Source organism: Plecotus auritus (genome assembly GCF_963455305.1).
Source record: "Plecotus auritus genome assembly, chromosome: 12".
Classification (NCBI taxonomy): Eukaryota; Metazoa; Chordata; class Mammalia; order Chiroptera; family Vespertilionidae; genus Plecotus; species Plecotus auritus.
In genome coordinates this window covers 9,887,892-9,905,474 of record NC_137778.1, presented here as the reverse complement: position 1 = coordinate 9,905,474, position 17,583 = coordinate 9,887,892, and the positions used below count along the sequence as shown (strand labels likewise).

At 40.9% G+C, this 17,583-nt stretch overlaps 1 protein-coding gene across 6 annotated transcripts in view; it reads right to left on the bottom strand.

Annotated features, from left to right (window-relative positions):
* The window catches only part of SRGAP2 (SLIT-ROBO Rho GTPase activating protein 2), a 239,334-nt gene that overhangs the window by 106,321 nt on the left and 115,430 nt on the right, over window positions 1–17,583 (bottom strand). For all 6 annotated transcript variants that reach the window (XM_080648555.1, XM_080648556.1, XM_080648560.1 and 3 more), the window contains exon 4: window positions 4,367–4,529. In XM_080648555.1, the coding sequence (XP_080504681.1) occupies window positions 4,367–4,529 (163 nt within the window). The remainder of the gene's footprint in view (window positions 1–4,366; window positions 4,530–17,583) is intronic.

Sequence of the window (17,583 nt, the reverse complement as noted above, 5' to 3'; positions counted from 1 at the left end):
GTAGACTCAAGAAATGTAGTCTTCCATTGCTTAAGCTAGCCCCCTCCATACCCACATCTACTCGTTTGTCCTTATCTCAGGGACTGCAACTTACCTATCACAATTTAACAAAGGTCACCAACAACTGGAGGAAAGCCCCCAGTAGAATACCCTCGTCATCCTAGAATTACAGTATGTTAGACTTCAAAAGCAGCATGGAGATCACACAGCCTAACTCTTTTAAAATAAACAACACAACTTCAGGGAACTGAGGTGCAGAAAGGAGAAGTAATCAGCCAAGGTGTCAGAGTTACTAGCAGAGCTGGGCCTGAGGGAAAAGAATACTTGGAAAAGGCCTCTGTTCTGAGATGAGAGCACAGCCACACCTTGGAAGCTTCACATAGCTGACAGGGAGGCCAGGGACATTCTTTAGCTCTCTTACCTGATTACTGTGTCTTAAGCAGTGGGATTCTAATTTTTCATGTGCAACATACTCTAACCAAAAGAGATGAAAAAATCAAGGTATGGGGAGAGAAGGCTTCTGTGTCCATTACTAGAAAGCAGAGAGGCTCACACCCAGCCAAAACAGAATTAATCTATGTTTAAAAATGTATACATATTTTTATTGATTTATAGAGAGAAATGAAGGGAGAGGGAGAGAGAGAGAAACATCAATGTGAGAGCGGAACATCATCAGCTGCTTCCTACACACCCCTATAGGGGATTGAGCCCACAATGTGGGCATATACCCTGACCTGAATAGATTTGGCAACCTTTGGGTGCACGGGACAATGCCCAATCAACTGAGCCACACAGGCCAGGGCAAATTAATCTATGACTTAATTGATAAAAATTTATCAAGATCTCTATGATCTGCAACTATAAACAACTATATGACTAAACCTCATAAACAAAGATTGAATGAGAGAAACCAGACAGAAAAGATATACTCTGTATGGATCTATTTATATAAAGTATGAAATCAATCAAAATGAATCTCTGCTATTCAATGTTAGGACAATTGTTATCCTTGGGTTTTGGGACTTGACTCCTCCTAACTCCTTAATGACTAGAAGAAAGCATGGGGGAGGCGTGCAGAGCTTCTAGGGTACTGAAATACCCTGTTTCTTGATCTGGGAGCTAGTTACCAAATACATTGTTTATAAAAATACATTTAGCTATAAGCCTAAATGTGTAATTTCTTCAATGAAATGTAATATATAGATAATGCAATAAAATGTGAGTAATTAGAAATTCTTTCTTATACCCCCAGCAGAGAAATGCCCGGCTTAAGTAGATGAACTCAGAGACCATTGCTAGGAATATTATTCACAAGTGGATTTTCCTACTAAAGGGCAAGTGTCTTGTATACATGCTATGCAGTTAGGACTTTATTAAAATGTGAAGGGCACCTGAGGAACCAGGGACATTCATGGTTTTGGTAACTGGCTGCCTTCAACATAAACATCTCTGAGATCTGGAGGGGCTGCAAGACTCTTAGCTTGGTTCTCCCCTAAACTTCTTCTTCTTCTTTTTTTTTTTTATATTAAACCGGGAAGCTTTATTTACACAGTAAAAGTAACAAGCGAATTCCTGAGACTAGAGGGCTCTAGTGCAAGGCAGCATGGCCCGTGGGGGTGTGGGGATGGGGCAGCTGTGGGGTCCCCTAAACTTCTAAAGCTGGGAGAAAAGGGAGCTGAGAGATTAGGTGACATCTAGATAACTAAGCATCTCTCACAAAATTTTTTTCTCAGATGAACACAGCAAACAGAGGAGAAAACTATCAGTCACACCCTTTCCTTCTCAAGATAGTTTAAGTGGCTGTCCAGGGCATAAGGAAGAGCCGAAGTAGTATCTGATTACTATCAAGGTTCCACCTAAATAAGTTTTAAATTTTTATAATAAAAATTGTATCTATTAAAGGTGTATAACAATGATTTTATACATACTAGAGGCCCAGTGCATGGATTCATGCACATTGAAAGGAAATTAATTAGAAGAAATATTTTAGAGGCCTGGGAGGGGCTGTGGGAGATTGGCTCCACGGAGTGTCCGGCCTATCTTGCCCAGTCCCGATCCAGCAGCAAGCTAACCTACCGATCAGAGCATCTACCTGCTGGTGGTCAGTGCACATCATAGCAACAGGTCATTCCGCCATTTGGTCTATTTGCATATTAGGGTTTTATTATATAGGATAAAAATCTATATTATAAAAGACCAGTGGCCATAACCCTGTAACGACCAAACGACCAGTCACCAGGAGGTACATTGATGGGTCTCAGGGCGTGGTGGGACTGGGGTCCCGTGGTGGCACAGCAGGTCTGAGTCCCGCGCTATTTCGCGTGCTGGGCCTCTAGTAATTTCTATAATCAGGCTAATTAACATATCTCCTCACATAGTTAAGTTACGTTTGTGTGTGTGTGAAAAGAGCACCTGAAATCTACTCTCTTAAGTTATTTCCAGTATTCAATACAGTATTATTAACTACTAGAGGCCTGGTGCACGAAATTTGTGCATGGAGGGAGGGGAGAAGGGTCCCCTTAGCCCAGCCTGCACCCTCTCGCAATCTGGGACCGCTGGCTCCTAATGGCTCACCTGCCTGCCTGCCTGATCGCCCCTAACCACTCTGCATGCCTGTCTGATCACCCCTAACTGCCTCTGCCTCGGCCCCTGCAGCTGTGGCTTCATCCAGAAGGTCGTTAGGCTGTCTGGTCTAATTAGCATATTACGCTTTTATTATTATAGATAGTCATTCATTTTAGTCATATATACACATCACCAATTTGTTGCAGAATAATTCAAATAATAACAAACAAGCTACAGCAGATGCTAAAAGCTATAGTAGATGGTGAAAAGTATCCTTGCCCCTAAATGAAGCATAACCCCAAACACAGCACAGCCAGGCCACCAAATATAGCCAGTGAGATCTGAAGGAAGTTATCTTTCTCTCCCCTCTTTTCACTGTCAAATGATTATACCCTTAATATACTGTCTCTAAGACACAGGGAAAGCCCCTTCACAGATACAACTATGTAGTTGGAAGATTCTAAATAATTTATTTTTTCATGCTGTTATAAACAGGAGAAATTAGGTTCTAATACCAGTCCTATTGAGATATGGAAAACTTCCTAATGTTAAGAATTGGAAAACGGCCCTGGCCAGTGTTGCTCAGTGATCAGAGCTTCGGGCCATACGCTGAAGGGTCTCGGGTTCAATTCCTGGTCAAGGGCTCATACCTGGGTTGCAGGTTCAATCCCTGGCCCTGGTTGGAATATGTGCGGGAGGCAACCACTTGTTGTATCTCTCTCACATCGATGTTTCTCTCTCTCTACCTCTCCCCCTCCTTCCTTCTCTTTCACCTTCTCTAAAAATCAATGGAAAAAATATATCTCTGTTGGAGGATTAACAACAACAACAAAAATTGGAAAACCAAGAGCTATAGCTGACCACAGTCCTGTCGACTGAAATCCTTTCTCTTCCAGCCTCAAATTTTAACACTGAATTTTGTCAACTGGAAACCAATGAATTCCATATACAAAAAACAAATACAATAGCCCTATATAGATTCTTTACACCTATAACTTGTGATAAGATTATCTGCTTTCTGAAATATCTTCTGTGGATCTCAGACCTCAGTGTTAGACATGGTATATCATGTACTGGTACAATGTTTGGGGCCTTTGCCACCATTTGTTAGCAAAATTCATGAATAAATGACTCTATTGAGAGTTCAGGTTGAAATAGCTAAGAAAAGAAGTTTCTGGCTTTCCAAGAGGATAGTTCCACTATTGACAGGTAAGGTGAATTTTCCATAAATTTCTTAAGATTATCACAATTATTTTTGAGTCTTTCCTTGGTCATTTTTTTTTTTTAAACTTATACCCAAGGTATTATGACAAACAAATGAGCTTCATAAAACATTCAGAACTTAAAAGATATGTTCTGATAAGAATAACCAAATTCATAAGTTCCCCTTGGACAAGATAAGAACTTAGAAAGAGAACTAAACCAAAAACATAAATATATGAATTTGCTAAATGGACTAGAAAAAAACAAAACATGAAGTGACACAAAAGGTCCCTGAATCTTAACAGCTTCACAAATCACATATGGAAATCGACTAAACATAATTAACACATGCAGATTATGAATTATGCTGCCAATCCTGGGGTTATACCTGGCAAATTGTTACTTTCCTGGACCTACTATTAATTCAGCTCAGAAAGAAAGAAAAGAGTGTCAATTTAATATTCTGCCTCCATGAGTATATGATATGAAATGACCAATTTTAAGTCTAATACGTGGGACAATAGATATTCTTTCTCTTATTTACAAAACTGTGCCATTGCTCCACCCAAGTATCTTATGACTAGAAATAGCTACATACCTTTTTAAAGAGTCTTCCTGAGTCCTCACTGACTTGAACAAATCGAGGAATGATGTTATTCAGGTAGATGTCACTCAGGGTGGTGTGGTCCCTGCTCTCCCGCTTCACCTGGTTTAAGAGGAGATTCCAACAGTTGACTGGAGAGAGAACATTCTGATCCTTCCTGCAGAGAAACAGCAAGAGAAAAAAAAAATCACTGTTAGTAAGCAACCAGGACCAACATCTGTGACTACAGTCCACATCACAAAATCACAGTGATCAAAGCCAAGCCAGAAATAACGTTATTTTTCCTGCACTCTGAACCTCTAGTGTTCTCTTTTTCTAACAACTCAAGGGAGAAAATGAGGATAATGATAAGGAGAGGGAAGGAAGAGGAAAGAAGAGAAGGAGGAGGAGAAGCAAGATTATCTGTTGAACATCTACTACATTCTAGGAACTTGGGAGACTGTTTTATGTGCATTATTTCATCTAAGCTCCATCATTTCATTGTAAAAAAAACGAACAAACCAAAAAACAAACACTACCATTATCTCCATTTTACTGAGTAGAAAACTTATCCATAGCTAGTAAGAAGGAATCATACAGCTAGTAAGATGAAGTCAGGGACTAGAACCACAATTCTGTGTTGTTTGACTAGAAAAAGCTCTAGGCTGTCTCATGCCAAGGTCATTCCCTTGGCCACTAAGTCATCTGGTATGCATCTAGGGTTAGAGACAAAAATTTAAGAGATTTTGTCTAGAGACAAAATCATTAGAGCAATACAGACTAAACACCCACACACTTACCTATTGCAGTATTCCATGAATACAACATTAGAAGCAGCTGCCATGAAAAAGTCACTAAAAACTCTTCAGTTCCATCGAACACATCTAAGGATGCTTTGGTTTCACTGATTGAGCCATTATCTCATGTCCCATACACCCTAGAGAACAATCATTCCCAGAACACATGTATTCCTACAACTTCTACAGCCTGAGTAGAACAGTATAGTGCCAAACCTAGATGCTCGTTTCTAATGAAAGCATTGTGATCTGAAAGAATTATTTTCTACTCAGTTTACAGCACTAATTTAAGCAACAGAAAGTTCTGCATCTGCAAGATGGATCTCTTTAAGGAGAAAAACAGAAAGTAGGGGTTGCTTGCGGTCCTATTTATCAAGGGCTTATTATGTATTTAGTACATAGCTGGGCCCCATGGCTGATGTTATATAATTTGAACCCCACAACAACCTGATGAAATGGGTGTTATTTACTGCATTCAGCATAAGAGGAAAGTTGGATTAATAAAGGTTAAATATCTTGGTCAAAGTCACATAGCTAAAAAGTGGCAATTCTGAAATTAAAAACAAAGCCTTATAATTGCAAAAAGAATCTGCTTAATCATGACAAAGAATCATTTTCTGTTTATTCGCCTTACCCCTCCCTCCAGTCCAACTCTCAGAGCAAAGAAAATGGCTTGAGTATGGTTTGACTTAGTCAGCACTGCCTCCATTCAGGGCTGGAGGGTGCCAGGCACCTATGATTTGTAGAGTATGGAATCCAACTTAGAAGGGCTTTCCCAATTCTGTTATGAGGTAACTATTGACAAATAATCACGCCAAACCTACTCTGGCTTCAGTTTCCCTGCAGTAGGTATCATCACAGTGTCTCATGGGCTGCCAGGTGAACTTCATTCTATACAAACTTGGGAAAAAAGAATCAATGCATGTAACTGAACTTCTGAGAAATGTGCTATTGGTCAGAATGGATGTTGCTCTGTACTAATAGTTTTCAATTACAGCCTGTGTCCCTCCTTCAGTAAAACTGTTTGGGTGAGCATATGACTTCATACATAGTGATCAAGTTTAACTACATGCCATAGAAGGCTCAGAAGCCCATGCTATAGACCACGGTTGGGTAGTGAGAATAGTCATGCTCATTATCATCCTATCTCATTATCAATTGCAATGTTTCTTATACATTTTGGGGGATTATCCAGTTAATATTTATGAAGGTGAGTGAGAATAGCTAGTAGATAATATTAATTAAAACAAAAATATACATTTCAAGCACTTAAATCAATTTAAAACTATTTCAAACAACTCATTTGTGTGAATCAATAGTTTCTTGATATTGGGCAACCCAAATCAGAACCAGAAATAACTTGGATGCTGAAACTGACATAAAACTGCAACTCTGATTCATAATCCCAATGTCAATCAATATTTTGGGTTCACAAACACAGTCTCATGTGTTCACTGATTGACTCTGTAATAAGTGCTTTAGATTTAAAAGTAGATTTACACTAGTAAATCTGTTGCATACATGGGGTTTATGGAAGATTTTTATTTTTAAAAAGGAACCTGTGGCTTTAAAAAAGAGTATTAGATACTGTTTTCTTTTAGGGGTTCCCATCTCTTTTACTAATATTGCAGTTTCTCATATAATGTATTTGGTTCTTTTGAGTTTGTATGCTTTTTCAGACTAGATTCCTCTTCAACTGAGGTGTTTTAATTAATTCATTTATTTATTTTGGGAAGGTGGTGGGGCAGGAGAGGGGAAAGGCATGCTGTAGAAGAAACACAAATACACTGTAGAGACAATTTTCCCAGCCAACACGAACAAAGATGAAACACACTTCAGGCTGGAAAATAAGCGAGGCACCGAGACGTGATTTCATGGGGAGCCTATTAAGGTTCTGCTAGAGTGGTTTCCTGCTTTAGCAGCTTTGCAGCCTTATTTTATTTGGGGCTGCTGGAGCCAGGGGAACTTCGTTTGGTTAGGAGATTGAAATTTGCCTTTATATCTTTTCCATCTATCATTTGTTTGTACAGTTTCTTTACTTTTCCCCGCCCCCAGAGTCTTAGGTTGTGTAATACTTGGGCATTTAAAGAAAAAGGTCTACATCCCTTAGGAATGTGCTGAACAGCTGCAAACCTCCTCAAACACTAATCCCTAAAAAGCAGACAAAATATCCAGAAGTGTTTTTCTTACTTAAAAAAAATTTTAGGAGGAAGATCAAAAAAGCATCATACTGTACTTGAGAGGAGATGACTCTGGAGTCCAAACAAAGGAGGCCAGAAAGTCACAAGCCGACTATGCATGCACTGAAAGAAATAAACCTGCACAGCTCAGTCATTAGCTTCAAATTCATTAACTCAGTTTTTCTCTTCAACTTAGATTATTCATGGATGTTCAACACACTTGGCAACAAATGCTCAAAGGGATTTCTCTCAAATATCTAGGGGGAAGACCTCCATAAACGTCCAAGTTGGCTTGTATTACACTTGCTTTTTTTGTGCTTCCCTCTGTTCAGTTTCATCTATAAAATGGACACATCCCTATCTGTGTACATCTAGCTCCCTGAAGATCTTCAAAGCAGGACTGTAAAACCCCGGAAGCTCTGCTGGCCTAAGGTGCCATTTAATTAATAATTGCTATGTTCATAGCTCTGCAGATGGGCTGTGTGACACAAGCTTGGCATCACTGAGTGGCTTGAGCTTCTGTATTGCTCTAGTGAAGAATGTTTCCTTTTGGGCCAACAGTTCTGTCTGACTTGCCCACCTTACAGGTCTGTTGCGTGGCTCAAATGAGATGGTGGATGCAAAAGAATTACATCAACAGTAAAACACTATACAAATGTGAAAAAAATATTATTATTTTTATTTCCAAACAAACTAGGACTCAGCTTTCATCAGCTTCCAACATGCTCCTCACCCGGCCCTGGGCCAAGGCCAAGAGTGCTGCTGAAAACGAACAGCCCTCGGCAAATAATGTTCGGGATAAGACAGCAGCAACAGGCAATTAACCAAGCAGCTGTGGTCTCTGGGAAGACGTGAGGGAGATACGAATGGGAGAGCAGCATCTAATCTTCCACTGTCCTTCCCCTGAGGTGGAACTGCTCAGCCCTGCATTCCGCACAGGGACTGTGAGCTGAGGCCCATAGGAAGGAGCCAGAGGGAGCCCAGGGAGCCAGTACCGGGTGCTTCAGCAACTTCTGCTGAGCCCCCTTTCTCAGAATTCCTTTCAAAACTGCTGGTCTGTATACAGAGATGGCAAATACTACATCTAAGAATATCGCTTCTCACTTTAAAAAACAGACATATATATGTGATGATAGATAAAATAAAAGTGAGCTAAAGACACCATTCAGCATATGTTCTTGAGCATCCAACCATAATGAGGATAAGAAGAAGGTATATACATAATAAAAGCGATCATTTAGTGATGGTTGGACAGGGAACTAGTGACAAGGTCCAGGCTGGATTTGTAAACCTAAATTCCTTCCTGGCACCTTGATTAAAATGAAGTGAAGTGATGCAGCCTAAGAGATTATTTTATTCAGATGAGTGTTATTAGCCTTTCTGGCTTATTTTCTCTATTATGCATTTTGCTGATGCTGACAGAAGCAGACGGGCTGGATAGAGAGGCAAAGCCGCAGCGGATTTATGGTTCGACAGTGCCATGCATAAAATCAGACCCTTGCTGACCCAGATAAGCCAGAGGATGGATTGGATTTTCTGGGGAAGGTGTTAAAAAAAGAGGGGGGGAGGTGTCTCCAAGGTGGAAACTGACTTGAAAAAGATTCTTCCTGTAATGGTAGCTGCTTGGTTGTGTGACCCAGTAGTACATAAGCAGCCTAAAGGCATCTTTCAAAGACAGGCGGGCGGGCGGGCAGGGAGCAGGCAAGCATACGTCTCTGGGCTTATCACAGCTCAGGCTTCTGCTTTGCCAGCAATGAGATCAGAATTCTAAGACGGAACAATAAAAGGGCTAAAGGCAAAAATGTATATTCTATGTATGGAGAAATGAGCTTTCAAGTTTTCAGGGACAAGTTAATACCACAAATTGTATTCAGTAGCTTGGACAGATGATTAGAAAGGATTCAAGCAGTGGTGTACCCACCTTACTCAAAATAGTCTAAGTTGTCCCCTATAATCAGATTTGGGGGAAGAGCTATATGGAAATGGAATTCTTGTGGCTCTGGGTTAGTTCCGGGGAATCCAGACACACCCTTGGGATAATGGCATGCCCAAGAGCTGGGAGCTTAGGAATCTGCTTTGAAGTTAAGAACTGGAGCAACACCGTGTTTGACATTTTAATAATGTCAGCACTGTGTCTGACATTTCCTGAATGATGGCAGGACCAAGATTCCTCTTGGTTAGGTAGGGAATGGGAGTGGTTCCCAAATCTGAACCACTGTACACCCTAACCAGAAATGTCTCCATCAATTTATGTCAGATAAGGGACTTTGTCTTCCCTTCAAACACCCCCACCCCACCCCAGGTTCATGGCAGGGAGAGAAGATTGGAGGTTCTTCAAATCACTTGAGATCTATGTACCTGGCACTGTTCTGGGCACTAGGGATAAAAGGAACAACATTCTTGTTTTTGACCTGCTTCTCTCATGTTTGCAGATCTCCTGGATCCGAGACATGACTTTTCTGCCTCTAGACTACCTGTCAGCTACAACATACATCTTATCCTGGGGTCTTGATGCTTGTGTTGTACACGAGCTCGAATGGCCCACTGTGAAACCCTGATGTGGCTGACTTAGAAGATCTGCCGGCCTAGCAGCCCTCTCTATGACTTCTGCCAACCTGGAACCTTCCCTTTGTTTACAACCATGTCTTACCACTAGCATTCTCAGAGCTACAGGGAGATACCAACAAAATGGCTAATTAACTCCTTGTGTACTCTGGGTACAATCTAAATGCTAGAGAACAAGCACTATGCACTCTACCCCTATATGATCTATAGAACTAAGGGCCTAGAAATTTAGTTATTTATTAAATCTTCCCCCCAAACACCCCTCAAAGTAGGCTGTGATCATATCAAAAGGTCTCAGTTAACTAATTCACTTAATTAAAAGAAAACATTATAGCATGAGCAAAAGATGTAACAAAGGTAGGATTGATAACAAGATGAAAAGTAATATATAGGGTGTCCTAGAAAAATGTACACAAATATATTTTTTGATAGCTCAATTGATGTTTCTTTCTTTTCAGACTTAACCCATTGGAATTAATAATTATTCAAAGTGTGTATACATTTTTGGGGGACATCCTATATGTTTCTCAGTTTAAAATGATTTGTAACCATTTACATTAACAGTTAGACCCATATACTCCACAGAATAACCTATGAACAACTCTAAAATTACATGTTCAGTTTCTTCTTCTCTAGTTAATTAAGATGTCATCAGAAACCCCATAAATAATTACAGCACATGACAAATATACAGAGAAAAAAATACACATAGATGTGTTGGTAAATTTTTTTTAATTTTGAAATGAAATCTTGAAAGATGACTGATAGCCAATCTGGCTCAGCCCTGATAGTTCTTGCTAGAGACATAAATACCTGTCTATGCCAATCTGAAATGACGTCACTCAGAAATTCACACACTTATTTTCAAAGCAGTAACCACTACCTTGGGAGCAGGCAGCTCCCTGGCACGAGGCACAAGCTGAGTAGTTTGATCTATAGCCAGCCACTCCTCCTGCCTGTCGAATGGTACTTGAGCATGCCAAGTACGAATAAGCCACTTTGGAAGAGAGGAGATCCCTAAGATTCAGACCACCCCCTCCTGATTATACCTGTTAACGGTACAATGAGTTTCCTTACATGGTTCATGATAACAATGAGAAAAAAATAAAGTAATATAACTTGATTCTGTGAAATTATAAAGCTAAAAGGGATGAAGTCTAAATAGTCACCAGATCCACTGCATTATCATTTCTCATGTGTCACTTTGATATTTATCTTGCCTTACTAGAAGGGAGTCTCTTGAGGACAGGGTATATTTTGGAATATTCAATGAACATCTATCACCAAGAATGGGTGGGAACTTAATCAGCATTGACTAATGACAGATGCCATAACCACAGAAATCCTGTAAGTGTTGAGCACAGTAAGACAATTCATTTAATGAATAGTTAATATCTTCAGCCTCCATCAATCTTGCCCAATCAACTGTTGCAGAACGTATCTGGGTGGCCGTTGAGTGACTGGATTTGTACACTCATTGGTTTATGTGTTCTAAATTAGAGGATATTATTAACCACTCTGATGCTTTTCTGGCAAAATGTTAAGGAGTTAGAGTAAGAGATGCCCAGGTCGATAGGTTACTGAGTTCTACAGGTCGGTAAGGAATCTGGATGAATGATGGCACCCACCCCAGCAAGGTAGTCCTCTGTGAAAAGCATCCTGAACCAGGCATACGACCTACAGTCTAGTCTTAGTTTTGCCACTTACTAGCCAAGTGATCTTGGATAAATCACAGATGCACTCTGGGCCTCGGTACTTCCTCATGTGCTTAAAATGATAAATGAAGACCGCATACCTTCCATGCCTAACTCATATGGATACTATGAAGACGAAATCAACCAAAGTGATGACCATAAAGAAACACTTCATAAACACTAAAGGGTCCTACACTTACAAATCAGTATCGCCATCACTTATTATTGTTATAACCATTATTATTACTTGACAGTCCACACAATGTATTTACACCCACCAAAAAAAAAAAAAAAAAAAGAAAGAAAGAAAGAAAGAAAAAGAAAAGTGGTTAGAGTAATGGCTAAAAAGACAAACATGTCCCCAAATTCCCAGGCCTTATTACTCAAGTTTGTAATCAACTTGCTTTATACATTTCATACTTCAGCAGTGCACTAAATATTGATTTTAACTTATCTGGTTCTCTGGAAATTACCAAACTCAGTGAATCTCCTGTGCCCAACCTAGGACAGGCTGTAAAGAGAAGACTTTTAAAGTACAAAAGGAAAAGCCAGAAGGAACAAAAAATAGAATCACAGAATTTCGGAGCCAGCAGGGTTAGCATGGACTTTAATTTTTTTTTTAATATATTTTATTGATTTTTTACAGAGAGGAAGGGAGAGGGATAGAGAGTTAGAAACATCGATGAGAGAGAAACATTGATCAGCTGCCTCCTGCACACCCCCTACTGGGGATGTGCCCGCAACCAAAGTACATGCCCTTGACAGGAATGGAACCTGGGACCCTTCAGTCCGCAGGCGATGCTCTATCCACTGAGCCAAACTGGTCAGGGCAGCATGGACTTTAATTTTAAGATTATTTAGAGTCTAGACCAGCTGTGGGCAAACTACGGCCCGCGGGCCGGATCTGGCTGTTCTATCCGGTTCTCTTGCTCTCCCCTCCGCTCCTTTACTTTGAATTTATATTAGTTCACACAAACACTCCATCCATGCTTTTGTTCCGGCCCTCCAGTCCAGTTTAAGAACCCATTGTGGCCCTCAAGTCAAAAAGTTTGCCCACCCCTGGTCTAGACCAAATTTGTCATTTTATTATTTCTTTACTAGAGGCCTGGTGCATGAATTCGTGCACGGGTGGGGTCAGGCTGCCTGTCCTGATGGGGGCTGATCGGGCGGGGCCAGTGGCAGGGAGGGGACACAGGAGGTTGGCTGGCTGGCCCCACCCAAATGGGGGGAGGCAATCAGGGGTGGGGCCAGCTGGGGGGGCCAAATGTGGCCCGATCGAGCCAGTTGGCTGGCACAGTACGCGTCATAGTGACCGGTGGTTCTGGTAGCTTGGCTTTTATATAGATAGATTTTTTGTATTGATTCCAGAGAGGAAAGGTGAAGGAGAGAGAGCTAGAAATATCAATGATGAGAGAGAATTATTGATCAGCTGCCTCTTGCACACCCTCCACTGGGGTTTGAGCCCTGACCGGAAGTATGACCTCCTGGTTCATAGGTCAACACTCAACCACTGAATCACACCAGGTGGGCCAAACTTTTCATTTTCTAAGTGAGAAAATTGAGGCTTAGGGAGCCTAAATTCACACAGATAGTAGGGTAGCAAGACAAGAACCCAGGTCTCCTGACCAGCAATCATTTTCTTACTTCACTGTGGTTGTAGCTCAATTTCAACAAAGAGCCCTTAGCATCTATAAAGCCCTGGTGCTGAAAGAGTTAATGGACAATGCTCAGAGCACAGAGCTATTCTAAGACAACACATAACAGGAACACCAAGGGTCTATGAACTCAGAGGGAGCAAAACTGCTGGTGCCTAACCGGAAAGCATGTTGACACAAAGCCTGTGGTTACACATGAAAGGCAAGTAAATGAGAAAAGCAGGCTTGATCCCACCCCATTCTAATTTGGGACTGGCTCTGGGCATCTACTGGAGGGCTGGGCCACACCCCAGCCACTTTGTAAAATGACCCTTCAGTTCTGTGTCCTCAGTTAACTCCTTCTCTGCCTTCACAAGGACCATAACAAATATTTTAAAAAAAGACTATCAAGGATATCGAGATATAGGGGTGAGCATGGATAATTTGGGTCATTTTTGAACGGGAAGATTCTCTGTCTGGATTCAGATGATACCATCTCTGAGCAGTGAGTGATCTGAAGCTTTGCACAGCCAGGCTCCGAAGTCTGTAAGAGAGTAGTTTCTCTACACGTGAGTCTTCAGGACCCCAAATCACCTTGCATCAGAATCACCTGAAGCACTTGTTTAAAATCATATCTTGCCCTGGCGGGTAGCTCAGTTGTTTAGCACATCATCCCGTTATACCAAGGTTGCAGGTTCAGGCACTTACAAGAATTAACCAATGAGTGCATAAATAAGTGCAACAACAAATCAATGTTTCTCTCTCAAATCAATAAAAAAATATTTTTTAAATTCTATTTCTCTAGAGGTAGAGTGATGCTCAGAAATCTGCATTTTAAATATGCATCCCAGGTAATTTTAGGCATACCAGAATTTTAAGAACCAATGCTTTTAAAGCAATGTTTTTTCAATTGTGTAATACAATCTACTAATGGGGTTTAAAAAATCAATTTAGCAAGTCACTATCTAACATTTCTCAAAATGAAACAAAGTGGAGTAGAATAATACAGAACAAAATAGAAAATATCAGTACAGCCTGACAGGCGTGGCTCAATGGTTGAGTGTCGACCTATGAAACAGGAGGTCACGGTTCGATTCCTGGCCAGGGCACATGCCCAGCTTGTGGGCTCGATCCCCAGTGTAGGGCATGCAGGAGGCAGCTGATCAATTATTCTCTCTCATCACTGATGTTTCTCCTTCTTTCTTTCCCTCTTCCTCTCTGAAATCAATAAAATATATTTTTAAAAAATAAAATATCAATACATCACATAGAGGAAAGATCTATAGGTATTCTTTTGCAAAAATACTATGCCACTATGGGGAGCGGGGGAGGGATAGAGAGCAGCCAAAGGACTTGTATGCATGCATATTAGCATATTCAATTGACACAGGCACTGGGGCAATGGGGGCTTGCCAGGGTGGGAATGGCTGGGGGGGGGGGGGGGGGGGTATCAGTTGGGGAAAAAGAAGACATATGTAAAACTTTAGACAATAAAAAAACAAAAACCTGGGTACATCTGCACAATGGAATACTACGCTGCGGTAAAAAAGGAGGAATTCTTACCATTTGCAACAGCATGGATGGAACTGGAGAGCATTATGCTAAGTGAAATAAGCCAGTCAGGGAAAGATAAATAACACACAATCTCACTCATTTGTGGAATATAATGAACAACATAAACTGATGAACAAAAACAGATCCAGAGACAAAGAAGCATTGATCAGACCGTCAAACCTCAGAGGGAAGACAGGGGAGGGCAGGGGTTAAGATCAACCAAAGGACTTGTATGCATGCATATAAGCCTAACCAATGGACACAGACACCAGAAGGGTGAGGGCATGAGTGGGTGGGCAGGCAATGGGGGGATAAGGGCACATATGTAATACCTTAATCAATAAAGAAAAAAAAAAGAACCTAAAAAAAAAAAAAATATATATATATATATATATATATATATATATATATATATATCAGTACATCACATAGAGGAAAGATCTATAGGTAATCTTTTGCAAAAATATTATTCTCAGTTATTTGTTTTAAAATATACATATATCTCTGTGTATGCATTCCCACTTGCAACATAAAATATTGTTTATAAAGTATTTTGGAGGATAATTACATACCCCAGACCATTTTGAGAATCTGAGGATTTTCTTTCAAGTATTCTCCTCCCAAAAAGAAAGAGAAAGAGAAAGGACAGGGGGAGGGGGGAGGTTTAGGAGGGCGGGAGGAAGGGAGGAAGGGAGACGTTTTCTAAATAAACACCATAATTTGCATATGAGTCAGGTGTCCCTAAACTTCGGGAAGCCCAACCCCCAAGGTCTTCTCTTGAAGATAGTTCCTACAGTGTCTAGTACTCAGGTCACATGGGCACTTCATAATTACTGGACTATGCTAACAACTTTCTCCTGATGCTCTCTATAAATAACTGCCAGTGTCTGTGTGATGTACTGTAAGGTAAGTGGCCCCACCATGCTGATTCTTTCTCTTATGTTTCAGGGCGACTAGAAATGTTAAAGTTAAACAGTGTTCTACAGAACATTGGGAGAAAACTATAAGCAAATTCCAAAAATGGGGGTTCTGAGAGCAATGGTGTGGGCACAATGTTACTGCTTTCCAAGGAACACACTCCCTGTCTACAGCATGCAAGGGTAGGCTGTGGGACTGGCACCTTTTTGCACCCCTATTGATAAAGTCATAGAGAAACATATATTTTATTACCAAGTTAGTAACCTTTCACCTGTAAATGTACCTACAATTACAGACACAGAGACCCCAGCCTCGCCTTCTCTATATGATCAAAGGACAGAAATTCCTTAGCCCCTGATGGAAGATTTAAAAAGGGCACAATTAAAAAACAGCAACAACCTAGCTTGATTATCAACATTCTCATCCCAATGGTTAAACCCATCCATCTGCATATACAGAGGGTGACAATGGGAGCAAAGGTTTTAGAAATCAGCCTTTGTCATATGAGGCATACAAAGAAAGAAGAGATGGAAAAAGGGCCAGGTATAATGAGGAGAGGAAGCAGGGGGCCATGGAGGAGTAAGGCAGGGAGGACCACTGAGAAGACAGAGAATTAAACCTTAGATCTATTCTAATATTTCCTGATGCTTTTTAGTAATTTGTTTTCATCTGGTGGAAATTGGCACAGCATCGAGAATGCTTTAGGTCCATCTGTTTTTGAACTTAAGCCGCAAGCAAGAGTCAGAACAGCTGGAATCAGCAGCACTGACCATGTTAGATGTGTCTTGAGGAAGGAGAAAAATAAAATGAGTGTGTGGGAAATGGAGGAAGAGGGTTAAACAGGACAGAGGAAAGGGAATCTGGAAGCTATCCCTAGAGACAGAGGAGAAATCAGTCAGATCAGAACTGATGCAAAAGAGCTAGTAGAGAGGCCAAAACATCTCAGTAAAGAAAGGCAAGCAGGAAAAAGAGCAGGGGCATCAGAACTGGGAGCACAGCAACAGAGCAAAAAGTTCTGCAAGTTTGGGTGTCAATGAGCAATGCCAGGAGGCTTCACCTCTAAGGAGCCAGATCAAGATCATCCAAAGGTCCTACACCACACATATTACATGAAATGCTGGGTAAACCATCTTCATTCACAATCATAGCCTAGTACTGAGTTGAAAGCCAGATTCTTGGTTCCCTTAGTGCAAGAGAGGTAATCATGGAGAATGACAGAGAGAATGTGAGAGGAGTCGTATTAGGAGAAAGTGACAAGGGTCCCAACCCATAAGGTGGCTTTCCCAGAGTCTCGGCAGGCCCAGGAAGGGACATTCCTTGGTGTCCGCTCTTTGTCTGGCCTACAGCCCAATCAGTGACTTCCCATAATCTATGGAGAGACAGGACTCTAACTTCTGGGACTGCTCAGTCTCTAGTCAAGAGAAAAGATTTGGATCTATGAGTCTATCTATTTTGTTTGTTTACTTTATTCATTAGATTGCACATATAAGTGAAATCATATGGTATCTGTCTTTCTCTGACTGGCTTATTTCACTGAACATAATACTCTCCAGGTCCATCCATGCTGTCCCAAAAGGTAAAATTTACTTCACAGCTGTGGGAGGGCAGGGGGTTGGGAGGCTGGGTGAAAAAGGTGAAGAGATTAAGCAAACAACAACAACAACAACAACAAATCCTCATAGACACAGGCAATGGTATAGTGATTACCAGAGAGAAAGGGGGGTGAGGGGAGGCAAAAGAGGGTAAAGGGGGGGTAAATGGTGAGGAAAGGAGACTTGATTTTGGGTGGTGAACACACAATACAATATACATATGATGCACTTGAAACCTATATAATTTTATTAACCAATGCCACCCCAATAAATTAAACTATTTTTAAAAAGGAGAAAA